The sequence below is a fragment of the Ovis aries genome, chromosome 13, assembly GCF_016772045.2.
Source record: "Ovis aries strain OAR_USU_Benz2616 breed Rambouillet chromosome 13, ARS-UI_Ramb_v3.0, whole genome shotgun sequence".
In the NCBI taxonomy this organism is placed as follows: domain Eukaryota; kingdom Metazoa; phylum Chordata; class Mammalia; order Artiodactyla; family Bovidae; genus Ovis; species Ovis aries.
The window spans coordinates 32,366,783-32,380,410 of NC_056066.1; the positions used below are offsets into that span (position 1 = coordinate 32,366,783).

The window sequence follows — 13,628 nt, forward strand, 5'->3', positions numbered from 1 at the left end:
ACCCAGCTTGCTTGCTTAATTCTTTTGGTAACATCCAGTAGCATTTACATTACATTGGACGTGATGTTAATTTGTAAGGGACTGCACTTAAAAGGACTTCCCTTTGTGACGAGGGTTCTACTGCATTTGCTCCTCTGTCTCCAGGGTTCTCAAGGGGATCAGAGGATGGATCGCGGGGCTCCGGCCCGCTCTGCTTCCCAAGCTGAAGAAGAACCTTGCCCGGAACCGGTCAAGAAAGCCCAGCATCGTTCCTCCACCCAGCACCACAACCATCGCAGTGGCACCAGCCGAGGCCTCTCCAGGCAAGAGACCCTGGACTCGGAGACGCAGGAGAGTCGCGACTCCGCCTACGTGGAGCCCAAGGAAGAGTACTCGCACGAACACGCGGACCAGTACGCCCCCCACCGTGACCACAACCACCGAGAGGAGCCCCACGGGGGTGGTGAGCACAGACACAGGGAGACGCGGCACCGCTCCAGGGACCCGGACCGAGAGCAAGACCACGAGTGCCACAGGCAGCGGAGCCGCCACAAATCCAAGGATCACTACTGTGACAAGGATGGGGAAGGGGCGTCCCGCAGACGGAACGAGGCTGTGGACTGGAACAGGGACGTTTACATCCGCCAATGACTTTTCTGCCCTTTTGTGTTGTTTTTTTTTTTTTTAAGTCTTGTATACCCACCACCCGCCCAAATCCATCTTGGGGGGAAGGGGGGGGTCTACATTGCAATCATATGTGGTTTGTCTTGTATATTTTGTACTGCTGTTGCTTGGATAGCAACAGCATGAAATAGAGTATTAATACACTTTTTTTTTTTCTTTTGTAAGTGCTCTCTCAATTGGCCTGGAAAGGCTGCAGGCCTCTGGTTGTCTACGGAACCTTGAACCCCATCTGGGGTAGCTGCCACTCGAACAAATCTGTTGCCGTCTGAGTGGCATTGGTATTTTAAGAGCATCGCTGATGTTTTCGAAAATGTGGTTGATGTATCCAGTGGGCCAGAACTGGCCCAGATAAAAAGTGGAGTTTCCTGATTCTTGCCGATTTTTTAATATGTAGGCACTTGATTTGCATATTCATCCATGGACCACTGTTTCTTGCTTGTACCTCCGGCTGACTAAATTTGGGGACAGATTCAGTCTTGCCTTACACAAAGGGGATCATAAAGTCAGAATCTATTTTCTATGTACTAGTATTGTGTACTGTATAGACAGTTTGTAAATGTTATTTCTGCAAACACCTTCTTACAATTATTATATATATTATATATAATATATATATATATATCAGTTTGATCACACTATTTTAGAGTCTTAATGCCAAGTCAGCAGACCTGCTTTATGAATTACAGGGACTAGAAAAGCCCACCTTCAGGAAATTTGTAATAGCATCAACTCAATGCCCATCCCCGTTCACTAGAGTCTGTACATACTGTAAATATGTGTGGCTGCTTGACTTGAAAAGGTTTGATTTCTGAATGTTTCACCATCCTTGTAAGTTTATCATTTCTGACCATAAATTATGGGAAATATATAACCAAACTCCAAGGGTTGTTCTACTCCGTGCAGTTCACACAGATTGTGACGACCACGTCCTGCGTAGCTAGTGTCTGAGGTCACAGCACTGGAGTCTAGGAGCTGGAACCTGTGTGCGTGTGGGTCTGGGGGTGAGCATGTGCAAGCAAGTGGAGGGTGTGAGTGTGGAAGACGCAAGAAGCATCCAGCCTGGGCCACCGGCGCACACCCACCTGGCTCCGCCGTTCACTCTGCTGCTGCAGGAGCCGCCAGGGCGTAGCGGGGAGCTCGCTGCCAAAGGAGACTCGCTCAGAGAGCTCCCACCTGCTGGCTCCTTGGTCGTGCCCCTGGAGAGGAAAAATACGGGCCGCTTTTAACTGTGAGTGTTCCACTGGAAATGTCCGCTCTCTCGTGTGTTCGAGTGTCTGTTGTAGGGAGAAACGTTTACACAGCTTGTAGAATAATTTCAAGGGAAAATCAGAGACCCTGATTCCTCCCGCCCCGCTGGCTGTTCCCCTCTTATCTCCTCCATCCATCACCTCCCGTTCCATCCCCACCTCCCCCACCCACTCCACACTTTCACTGTCCGTCAAAACCTAGAAGTGCTTCTTATAACCAAAGTTTCTGCTCTTCAGAAGAAATCAGGGCAAAATGAGGTGACTTGAAGTGAACAAAGATGCTGAGGTTTTCCTGCGTGGGACACCTGCCCTGAAGGGGAAGCCAGAAGATGCTGAGCCTGGTGTCAGGGACACACTGGCGGCAGCCCGCGAGGTGGCTGTCACGCTGAGGCTGAAACCTGCTGTCTCTCTACGTGTCCATCTGTCCAGTAATGCCTGGACAGGTAAGACAGTATTAGGTGTGCACGGACCTGGCACTTGAAGTCTGTTCCTGGAAAACTCCTATGATTGCCTACCTTCAGACCTGGACATTAAAAATTCTTATTTTGTTATATAAGTTAGGCTATTTTTATTTCGCTTCTTTGGTTATTCCAGGTTCTTGCCAAATATCCTTGGACCTTTACAAGTAAAACTGTTTCATGTTTAATTCCTTATTTTCCTCCCCCAAAGAAAACTCAAGAGTTATAAAAATGAATTATACATATAGTGTTTTACCAGATAATAGAGGAACCATTTCCCTCAATCTGTTAATTAGCTCTGTACTCATACCTTTATTGAATATAAGAACACTAGTCATAATATATCAATTTTCAATGTAAATTAGTCACATCATTGGGAAACCATGTTCTAATTAAAGTTACTTTTATAAAATACTTCCAGTCAGCTTTCCATCGCGGTAAGATGTCCACTAACCATCGGCCCCCAACCTTTCCTATTCAAAGTTACATCCCGGTTCATGACTTTGGAATATTTAAATTCTTGAGGTATAACTGGTATGTATCTTTTTTGCTGCTACCATTAATCCCTTTCAAAGAACTACATTAACGGATTCCATTTTTAAAAACTTTGTACCTGGACCCTTCGTTTCTCACTTTACTGTGAAACACGTTAGTCCAAATCAGAGTGTTCCTCAGAAACCTCTACTGTAGGATTGACATAAGCGCATCTGTCTGTGAAGACTGTGTAGTGGGTGTATGTGTGAACGGTGTGTACGAAAAATCTAAATGAAGAAACAATCCCAAGGACAGTGGGATATTTACTGACTTGTAGAATGTAAAATTCTAAGTCTTTTCACACAGCAAAGGTTTCAGCTTAACCAACTCGGTTGTAGAATCATGATTTTTGTAGTTAACCTAGAAAATGCTGGAAATGTTCTGAATAGTTCTGTGGTTTGTTTTTTTTTTCCTTGTCAAACCCATTTTGGTTTTTCCTCTGCTCTCTCCTGCTCATTTAAGTTACTGTTACAAAAAGGTGCTGCTAAATGTAGGCCATCTTAGTTATCCTGTACTTTGGGACAATGCCACATTTGAACATGGTCTGCTCTGCATTCATGTTAAACCTTCACTGTCAGCTACACCAAACTGTTCAACAAGCCTGGTTTAAAGTCATTCGTATCAAACAAATAAAGAGCTGGCTTCTGCACTGTTTACTATTAGTAGTATTAATTGCCATTTCAGGAGTGATTCTTGCCGTTGAAAATATGCTAAACACTTCCCTGCACTTCCCTCATGTGGCTCATCTTCCAGGGGTGGGGAGGTCATGGGATGCAGTCCCCTCCCCATGACAGCTGACAAGTGCCAGCTTCCAGCAGGTCAAAGGTCTCCGGGGGTCTGAGCACAGCAACGTCAACTTCCTCTCACCTTCATCCTTACATGTTCAGCAATTCTTGCCTCTGATGTTGAACTTTATTTTGTCCCTTTTAAACGGATCCATCATCAGATCTTCATTTTAATTCCTCGCCCTTGGCTCAATGACATGATGCTGCTGGTCCAATCTTGCTAACAGGTCAAGAGTCACTCTGGTGGAGACAACAGGTAATTAGATGTCTCTGGATCAGTGGCTGAATTGTGGCTAAGTTACGTTTTTAAGTATTTGTACTTTACTACTTAAAATGTGATACACGATTTTGAAGTAAAATGTACTCACTATGGAATTAAAATGCTTCTGTTTCCAAAATAACTATGACAACATTAAATATGTTAAAAAAAGGTATTCGTTCTCCTCCGCACTCCCCTTTCTTCCGTCTATCATGTTTTTTCTTAAATGTCTGCATTCCTAAAGATTTAATGTGCTTTGTGTTCCAATTTGGTTTTCTTTTTAAAGAAACCCCTGGAAAATGTCTGTTAAAGGAACAAACGTTAATCCTATTTCTTATCTGTCATTACTATTTTCAATATGCAAGTATTTTTCTTCTGTTTTGCCTGTACTGCTTATACTTTGGTGTTTGCTGGTATTAATCAAAACTTAGCATGTCTGCTATGAGGCTCCTTCCCGACCATTTCCATCCCAGCCTAGCACCTAAGGTTCTGCAGAGAGCAAGAGAAGGGATGGACTTTCTATGTTTTAAAATCACGTTGAAAGTTCCAGGGGCATGCCGAGCCCTGGAAACTGAAGTACACAGGTCAGCAGTGTTTCCCTTTAGACATGACATCTGCTGGGTATGAGGCAGAATGAGGGATGGGAAGAAGTCAGTTACATAGTGAATCTTAGGGCACTTGGTGTGGTTTTTTTCCCTCCTTCAGTAAGGGTGTAACAGTGATCTGCTCGGAAGCTGTACAGAAAGGGCAAGGTTCCTGCCTACCTGGGGGCAGGGGTCAAGGACATGCCTCGTTTCCTAGGGTGATGTGTCAAGTGCTGGACAGGAGGAGTCAGAGGTCCAAGGGGTGCAGACAGCCCAGCTGCAGGGAAGAGTGTGAAGAGAGGCTTGCTCAGAGCAGAGGCCTCTGAAGATCTCACCTGATCCGAGACCTTGCAGTCTTCACTACACAAGAAGAGTTTCGATAAATTCCTAACATAGACCCTTTGTTGTTGTTTAGTTGCTAAGTCATGTCCAACTCTTTTGCAACCCCATGGACTGTAGCCTGCCAGGCTCCTCTATCCATGGAATCTCCCAGGCAAGAATACTGAAGTGGGTTGCCTGATTTCCTTCTCGACGAGATCTTCCCAACCCAGGGATCAAACCTGCATCTCCTGCATTGACAGGCAGATTCTTTACCACTGAGCCACCAGCGAAGCCCAGTGGAGACCTGTGAAGGGGCAGAGGGAAAAAAAACTATTAGGCAATTGTTTCCAACTATCCACTTAAAATGCCCAAAGGCTCAGGAATTTTGAGGTGATTCGAATTAACAAAACAGATACATTTAACGTGACATGAGACACCTTTTAACCAATGGTGGGTATTTTAATAGATCTTATCTAAAAAGCACGTGGGATGAAGCGAGCGCAGTTACAGTCGTCTTGCAAAGGCAGTCCACGCATACTGGCCGCTGTGGGAGATGTCTGGTCACCTCTGTGGTCTGGGGGATTTCAGATTTGATGGTGAAATGGTCTTGTTTTATCCTGATCTATCCTAGTCACAGCTGCACGGTCTGGGGTTGGTGTTCTAAGGAGTTGGCAGGAAAACACTGGCCACTTCCCAGCTCTCACAAGACGGTTTTCTCTTTCTCACCAATCATACCTCTAATAATTTGTATATTCCATTAGATGATAAAAGGTACCCAAATTCTATAATAGTCTCATTTCTAATCTACAGAGTTAAAATTCATTTTAGTTTTTAGTTTAAAACTTGAAGGAAAAAGAAAACACAGTGAAGGGTGACTGTCATTTGGGAGTGATCCAGAACTCATCTGAAAGAGGGGTTGATAAATAGCAAACAGAAGAACAAGTAAAATCCTCAGCTCAGTTCCTGGCACATGATAAGTAAGTTACGGACTACACACCCTGAATTCTGAAGGAACTCATCCTTAGGAGCTCAGTAACAGAAAACATGTTTTATAACCAAATTAAATACTGCTAATTTTATTCCTTTTGTGAAATCCATTTATTTTACCATTAAAAATGACTTGCATTCTTTACAAATTAAAACAAAGACCCCAAATGAAAATACATTCCAGACACCTCCTTTTGTTTATACTCTGCTAAATCCATAAAGAAAAAATTTTCTTAAAAACGCAAAGTATAATCTCAACACACACCCTAATCCCATCCCAACCCTCCAGTTTCTTTCTCTGTGAAGCAGAGTCTCTTGAACTGGTAGAAGAGCTGGCAGCCTTTTCTGTTTCTCTACCAACCACAACATCAATCACATGGTTTGATGAGAGTTTGGTTTAAAAAATAATAACAACCACCACATGGCACACGTTTGGAATCATTTCTAAAGATCCTCCTACTGTGCACTTTTGCATTTTACAAATTTTGCTATGAAAAAACCTATACAATCCTTATTTGCCAGCCAAACCAGGTCTTCTATGCTGGCGTCTCTCAGAGATCCAATGTCGCGGTCCAGTGACTGCATTGCAGAGGGATCGAATCGCTGCAGCCGTTTCAACTGTTCAGGTGACAGGCCAGCTCCCAGCATCCCTTCTCCTCCCACCTGTGGGTCCTGCTCGGAAGAACAATAAACACAGATGAACATCCTTGTGTTAGTAAGAGTACCTGTGCACCCTTCATATTAAAAGAGAAACTAGCCCACCACCAATTCCAGAAACTGAAAAGTCAATACCTGTGTGTCTGTGTGAGAGAGAGAGAGAGAAGCGGACATGCTGCTTTTCTGTGTAATAAAGTAGGATAGTGGTAAGAGCAGTCACTTGATGACTGAACTCCTAGGGTGGGCTTTATGCTCATCAAGGACCACAACATGCAGAAGGCCTGAGCACCAGTCAGCAACACATGGATTCCAGGTGCAGCTCTGCCACCTCTCAGCTGTGTGACTTTAGAACAGGAACTTGCCTGTTTCCTCATCTACCAAACGGATAAGATACTCAGTTCTGAGGCTTAAATAAATAAGGTGATATCATGCCTGACATACAGTGGGCACTCAGTAAGTGAAACATCATTATCAGTAACATCACGACATGAAAATTCAGCTTTATTTGTCAGACCCTCCCAAAGCTGACAGGAGGCATCTGACAGGAGGCCTCTCTCTGGCCCATACCAATTGGATGATAAAAATTTCTCTTTTGTTGTTGTTTTTTAAATGTACTAGAGTATTTAAAGAGATGAGAAAACGAAGGCTGCACTGATTAGGAGAACAAAGAATCATAAGGAACTGAGTGATCTGTGCAAACCGCTACTCCAAAAATTGCACAAGCCTAACTTAGGGCACCGTTTCACAGATAAATGTTTATGTTACTGAAGATACATTTTCTTAGGCTTATATCAGAAAACCTACTGTCTACTAACGCATGGTGGGGTTCCATCTCTTGGATTATACATTGAATATATATGCATACACACACACACAAAATTGGAATGAATTCTCAAATCTTCTTTTCATCTACAATGTAATTATCTTAATTTTTGAGTCTAGAAAGCATCTCCAGATTGCTTTCTAGTTATGTATCCAATTACTTACTAGAATTCTGTCCTGGAAAGTCTGAAGTTAAACGTACAATGTATCTGAATTAATGTGAGCGTTACTACAGATTTAAACCTAGTCTCAAACATCATGGGCTGAAAAATCTAGTCATCAATGTATTTTAATAAAAACCAGAACTAAAAGGCAGTGCTAAGTAAAAGAAAGTACAAGGGAGTTTTAAAAATATTCTATATCTTATCTAAGAAACCAAAGGAAGAGAGAAACCTGCACTATCTTCCCCCGCTTGGCTAGTCTTTTGAATCCCAGTTATTAAAGCCTGTTTGGGCTTTGATATGTCATGAGAAAAAATGCTCACCATTTCCCCTACCAGAAAAATACAGGACTGAGAGAGGGGAAAAGGGTTTTAGAAACAAAATTCCAAATAACATGAACAAGAGCCACAAGTCAAACACGTATCAAAAATCCACCTGAGTTCTACGGTCATTTAAACACATTACTGACTGGGGAATTTTTGCAGAAATTAACACCTGTGGCTGGCAATTCGTTATGTAAGTGAGTACTGATACGTCTCCAGTCAATAACATTTGGATAACAAAATACATATTAACATATCTCTGGTCAGTAAGAGTGAAGGCCTGGAAATCCTGGATCAGGATGTGAAAATTCCAGATGTTCCAGGACTATCTGGAACGGCTTTCATCGGAGAAACCGCCCTGAGCTCCACAAGATTTGTTTCAGGAGTTTTACATGACGTATCCCTTCATGTAACTCTCTGGGTTGATCACTACACTTACGTTTCCGTGACCTACTGGATCACCCCGAGAGAGCTGCCACGGTGCTCACCTGGCGCTGAAGCTGAAGGCCGGGAAACGTCTCGAGGGCCCAGGCAACCTGTTCCTCGTTTTCTGCCAGGGTGACAGTGCACGTGCTGTACACCAGCACACCCCCTGGCTTGAGCAGCTCTACCGCCTGAAGACAACACATTTGAAATGCATATAAATGCGTATGCAAAATCACATCCGGAAGTGGAATAATCTGCAGAGGACAGCTACTGAACGCTGGCAGAAGACCCCTGCCTTCTGAAGGGACCAGACAACCTCCACATAACCGGGCAGAAGAAAAAGGCCAGAGAATGGAATCAGGACGGGCCCTGCACCCTAGGGAGAGAGCTGTGAATGGAGGAGGAGAGACTCCCGCACCCTGGCAAGTCCCCTCACTGGCGGTGGAAGGGCCCATCCAGTCTGCAGCACCGAGGAGAGGCCCGCTCAGAAGGCCGTCACCTGCACCCCGTGCTCCTCAGTCTGAGATGTCCGTCTGCCAGTACAGGTGGAGACTGGGTATGGAAGCTCGGGCTTTGGAGACAGTCCCAGGGAGAGGCCCGGGGTTGGCTGCATGGGGACAGCTTGAAGAGGTGGCAAGTGAGGCTGCACGCAGCAGCAGCCAGGGCCTGACAGAGAGGCAAGGCCCCATCATCGGGCGGGGGGGCGGCACCCAAGGAGAGGGCAGAGAAACCATAAGAGCTGCCTTCCCCACGCCTGTTCCCAGGACGGTGGTCACACGCTCTGGGGGTGGGCGCGTGCCACCAACACCACTGAGGGCGTCACAGGCAGGCCCAGGCCACTGCCACCGCTGAAAGACAGGCAAGCGGGCACTGTCACTCCCCTGCTATCCCGGGAACAAGCAACGGCCACCACGCCTGCACATCCGCAACGAGGGAACAAGGGCCAGCAAGGATCCACCCCCTCGATTCCAGACAACACAGAGGCGTAGAAGGGCCTGACCTCTCTTCTCACAAAAACACCAAAACCACAACAAACTGCCCAACCACTGCCAACAGGCAAGGGCTGGAACCTACCAGTAAAGAGAGTCTGCCTCCAAAGGCAAGGAGGAGGCCACAGCGACACGGCAGGCGGGGCGCTTTTGCAACATAAATCCCATACCCACCGGTGGGAGACCCACTAACTAGAAAATAATTATATCGCACAGGTTTTCCCACAGAGTGAAAGTTTTGAGCATCACGTCAGGCTCCCCAGCCTGAGGGTCTGGCATCAAGAGGAGCAGCCCCCAGGACATCTGCTTTGAAGACCAGCAGGGCTTGAAAGCAGGACCTCCACGGGACAGGGGAAAACAGAGACTTCAGTCCGGGAGGGCACACGCAGATTCCAGGTGCACTGGGACCCAGCACAAAGCAGTGCCTCCACAGGAGCCTCGGCCGGACCTACCTGTGGGTTGTGGAGGGTCTCCTGGGGAGGCGGGGGTTGGCTGTGGCTCCCTGTGGGATCAAGGTCACTGGTGGCAGAGACCCCAGGGAATACCAATTGGCATAAGCTCTCCAGCAGGTCTTTTAGCACTAAGACCTGGCCCGGCCCAACAGTCTACAGTGTTGGAACATCTCTGGCCAAACAACCAGCAAGACAGGAACACACAGACTCACCACCCATCAGCAGACAGGACGCCTGAAGCTATTCTGAGCTCACCCACAATACTAAGTGAAATAAGCCCGACAGAGAAAGACAAATATCGTACGACATCAGTTATGTGTAGAATCCAAAAAAATGATACAAAGGAATTTACGTAGAAACAGAAACAGACTCACAGACTACAAAAGCAAATCTCTGACTACCAAAGGGGAAAGGCAGCAGGGAGGGATATACTAGGAGGTGGAGTTAACATAGACTTAGACACATAATCAGCCAGGAACTACCATATAGCACAGGAACCCTAGCAATATTCCGCAATAACTTACATGGGAAAAGAATATGAAGAACAGCAGGTACATGTATAACTGATTCACTTTTCTGTACACCTGAAACACAACACTGTAAATCAACTGTGCTCCAACATAAAATAAAAAAGGGCACGTGCGCTCCCGTGTTCATAGCAGCGCTATTTGCAATAGACAAGGCACAGAGGCAGCATCCGCAGAGCAATGGATAAGCTGTGGCACGTATACACACCTCAGGTTTCAGAAACAGACAGCCACCAGAGAGGGAAGGCAGGAGGGAGGGATAAATTAGGAGTCTGGGGTTAACACCTTGGAAAAGACCCTGATGCTGGGAAAGACTGAAGGTAGGAGGAGAAGGGGACGACAGAAGATGAGACAGTTGGATGGCATCACCGACTTGATGGACCTGAGTTTGAGCAAGCTCCAGGAGTTAGTGAAGGAAAGGGAAGCCTGGTGTGCTGCAGTCCATGGGGTCGCAAAGCATAAGACACAACTGAGCAACTGAACTGACTGACTGACTGGGATTAATATACACACACTACTATACATAAGATGGGCGTCCCAGGTAGCACAGTGGTAAAGAATCCACCTGCCCAGGCAGAAGGCACAGATTAGATCCCTGGGTCAGGAAGATCCCCTGGAGAAGGAAATGGCAACCGGCCCCAGTATTCTCACCTGAGAAATCCCATGGACAGGGGAGCCTGGCAGTCCGTGGGGTCATTAAAGAGTCGGACATGACTGAGCAACTAAACAACTATATATATGAGTAATCAACAAGGACCTACTGTACAGCTCAGGGAACTCTGCTCAATGTTATATGGCAGCCAGGACAGGACGGGAGTCTAGGGGAGAATGGATACATGTGTATGTGTAGCTGAGTCCCTTTGCTGCACACCTGACACTATCACAACATTGTTAACTGGCTATACCCCAATACAAAATAAAAAGTATACAAAGAAAAATATGATTATTGGAAAAAAACAATGTTCCAGACCAGAGGCATTTCATTAGTCAGAGCTGTTTCAGCCCATCTGGACCAAGACTATTCCCAAATATCATCATTCAGTTTCATGGGTTTAGATACCATTTTTATGCTGAAAATTCACCATTTTTAGGTGAGACTCCTTTTTGATTTCTGTTCCCATATATTCAACTGCTTTCTCCATATTTTTCCCATCCCACACTGAATGCCTACCTTCCTCTAAAGCCTCCCAGAGAAGGATCCCGCATCCTTCCTGGGGTACAGGCCCCAACTCTGGATCATCTTTTACACCTCTTTCCATCACGTTCCTGTCTGTCAAGTAAATCCTTGTGCCTCTACCTTCAGAACAGACCCAGGAGTCTCACAACTCCCACTGCTGCCATTCTGCTCCTAGTTTCATGATTTTTTTTTCACCTGGATTATTCCAACTGTTTCCCACCTGCTTCATTTCCTGCCCTCCTCCCATCTATTCTCAACACAGCAACCCAAGTGGTGCTTTTAAAACCGCCTCTTCTCAGCTCAAAACCCTTCCCTGGGGAGTTCCCTAGCGGCCAAGGACTCTGCACTTTCACAGCTGGGGTCCGGGTTCAATCCCTGGTCAGGAACTGAAACAATGCATGCCTCAGGGGACAGCCAACAGAACAAAAAACCCTTCCGATATTCCTTGTCATCACTTGGAGTCAAAGCTCACGGCCTCAGAGTGGCCCTCCCAACGTATGTACAGCAGCCCCTTGCAGCCTTCCCCTCTGTGTGCCTGGCTTGTCCTGCCTGAGCCCCACCAGCCTCTGCGGTCCGGCAGGTGCGGCACCCCTGACTCAGGACCTCTGCAGCAGCCCGGACAGCCTGCTGCTTCTCTGCAGGGCTTGCTCCCTGCGCAGCATCCGTGTCTCTCTGTTTCCACTTCGGGTGCCCCCACTCCTAGCTCCTCTCTTCAGTTTGCTCCACAGGGTCACTCCTTGGATACACAAAATCACTTACTCATTTCTCTGTTTGTATTCCTCCCCAGTTAGAAATGCAGGTCACACTAGTGGTAAAGAACCCACCCGCCAACGCAGGAGACGCAAGAGACGCAGAGTCAATGCCTGGGTCAGAAGATCCCCTGGAGGAGGGCACGGCAACCCACGCCAGTATTCTTGCCTGGAGAATCCCATGGACAGAGAAGCCTGGCAGGCTCGACTCCATGGCGTTGCCAAGAGTCGGACTCAACTGAAGCGACCTGCACAGCACAGTACCAGTTAGAATAGAAACCCCACGTAAGCTGTAACAGACCAGTACCAATGCGCTCTTGCGATTGCTTCAGTCCAAGAAAACTGTGCATTGTGTTAAAAATTGTGAAAATTACTGTGATGATTCATTTAGCAAACAGAGGTGGACAGAGGGTTTTCTTATATATCAAAACTTGTCTATAATTATGTCATCTATGGACCAAAAGAATAAATAAATTACTTTAGTTGGAAAAAAATAAAACAAACCTCATGTAAAAGGGCAAGGGTTAACTATCATATCATCAGCACCTAGCACTGTAGCATACAGGAGCTGCCCAGTAAGTATTTGTTCAAGAAATAAAGTGTAATATGAAAATGAACCTGTCCCAAATAATCAAAGCTTCTTTTTTCAAATCCCTAAATTTTTAAAAAATGTTAATGAAAATCTTAAAAAAAAAAAAAAGAAAAGCATATACTATTATCTCTTAACCACAGTAGGCTGATCAAAATTTAAACTTTGCCAGCTGCTGTTTGAGCCTATTACATAGCTTTTCTCAACAAATCTTATCACTGCCAGAATAATGGTTACTGTCTCCAGTGAGGCAACCCCATCAGGTGGAGTCATCCTCCCCATTTCTCAGTCACGAAACCCAAGTATCCAGAGTAACTGATGCGGAGACATGTATCCACAATCTCAACTCCCACCCTCACCCAAAGGCTCATGTGCTGGATTTTACTCTCTTTTGCACACAGTCAGCTGCTCCTTGTCACTAAGACCAACACATCTCCTCCCAAATGGCCTCTTAAAATGCCTAAATGAGCTGAAACAAACAAAAAGCCAAGCCTCTTAAAACAGGGTCCTAATTTTTTATCCTCGGCCTTCCCTGGTGGCTCAGCGGTAAAGAATTTGCTTGCCAACACAGGAGACACAGATCTGATCACTGGGTCAAGAAGATCCCCTGGGGAAGGAAACAGCTACCCACTCCAGTATTCTTGCCTGGGAAATGCCATGGTCAGAGGAGTCTGACAGGCTATAGTCCATAGGGTCCCAAAGAGTCATACATGACTTAGCGACTAAACAACAGGAGCAACAAAATTTTACCCAAACATCAAAGTGGGTTGTAGCTATAAGCAAAGCTTCTTCTTCTGCTTGCTGTCTCAACTTCCAGGATGCGTTCTCTCAAGACCGTATAGAAGGAAAAGCTGAAACGGTCCACTCCCAGTGCCACTTTCAGGTAGGAAAGGAGGCACCAGGAGTGCTGAAGAGAAA

At 45.8% G+C, this 13,628-nt stretch overlaps 2 protein-coding genes across 19 annotated transcripts in view; one reads left to right on the plus strand and one right to left on the minus strand.

Annotated features, from left to right (window-relative positions):
• Positions 1-3,559, plus strand: part of CACNB2 (calcium voltage-gated channel auxiliary subunit beta 2) — a 411,167-nt gene extending 407,608 nt beyond the window's left edge. For all 9 annotated transcript variants that reach the window (XM_027976664.2, XM_027976665.2, XM_027976667.2 and 6 more), the window contains one exon: positions 145-3,559. In XM_027976664.2, the coding sequence (XP_027832465.1) occupies positions 145-630 (486 nt within the window). In that variant the 3' untranslated portion in view covers positions 631-3,559. The remainder of the gene's footprint in view (positions 1-144) is intronic.
• NSUN6 (NOP2/Sun RNA methyltransferase 6) overlaps positions 1-13,628 on the minus strand; it is an 86,277-nt gene that overhangs the window by 2,775 nt on the left and 69,874 nt on the right. For 3 of the 10 annotated variants that reach the window (XM_042230602.1, XM_060397393.1, XM_060397394.1), the window contains 4 exons: positions 8,290-8,415; positions 4,711-6,510; positions 3,770-3,927; positions 1,746-1,859 (listed from right to left, as the gene is read on the minus strand). In XM_042230602.1, the coding sequence (XP_042086536.1) occupies positions 6,295-6,510; positions 8,290-8,415 (342 nt within the window). In that variant the 3' untranslated portion in view covers positions 1,746-1,859; positions 3,770-3,927; positions 4,711-6,294. Of the gene's footprint in view, positions 1-1,745; positions 1,860-3,769; positions 6,511-8,289; positions 8,416-13,628 lie in introns of all 10 variants that reach the window. The other 7 variants (XM_042230597.1, XM_042230600.1, XM_042230603.2 and 4 more) reach the window with 3 other exon arrangements.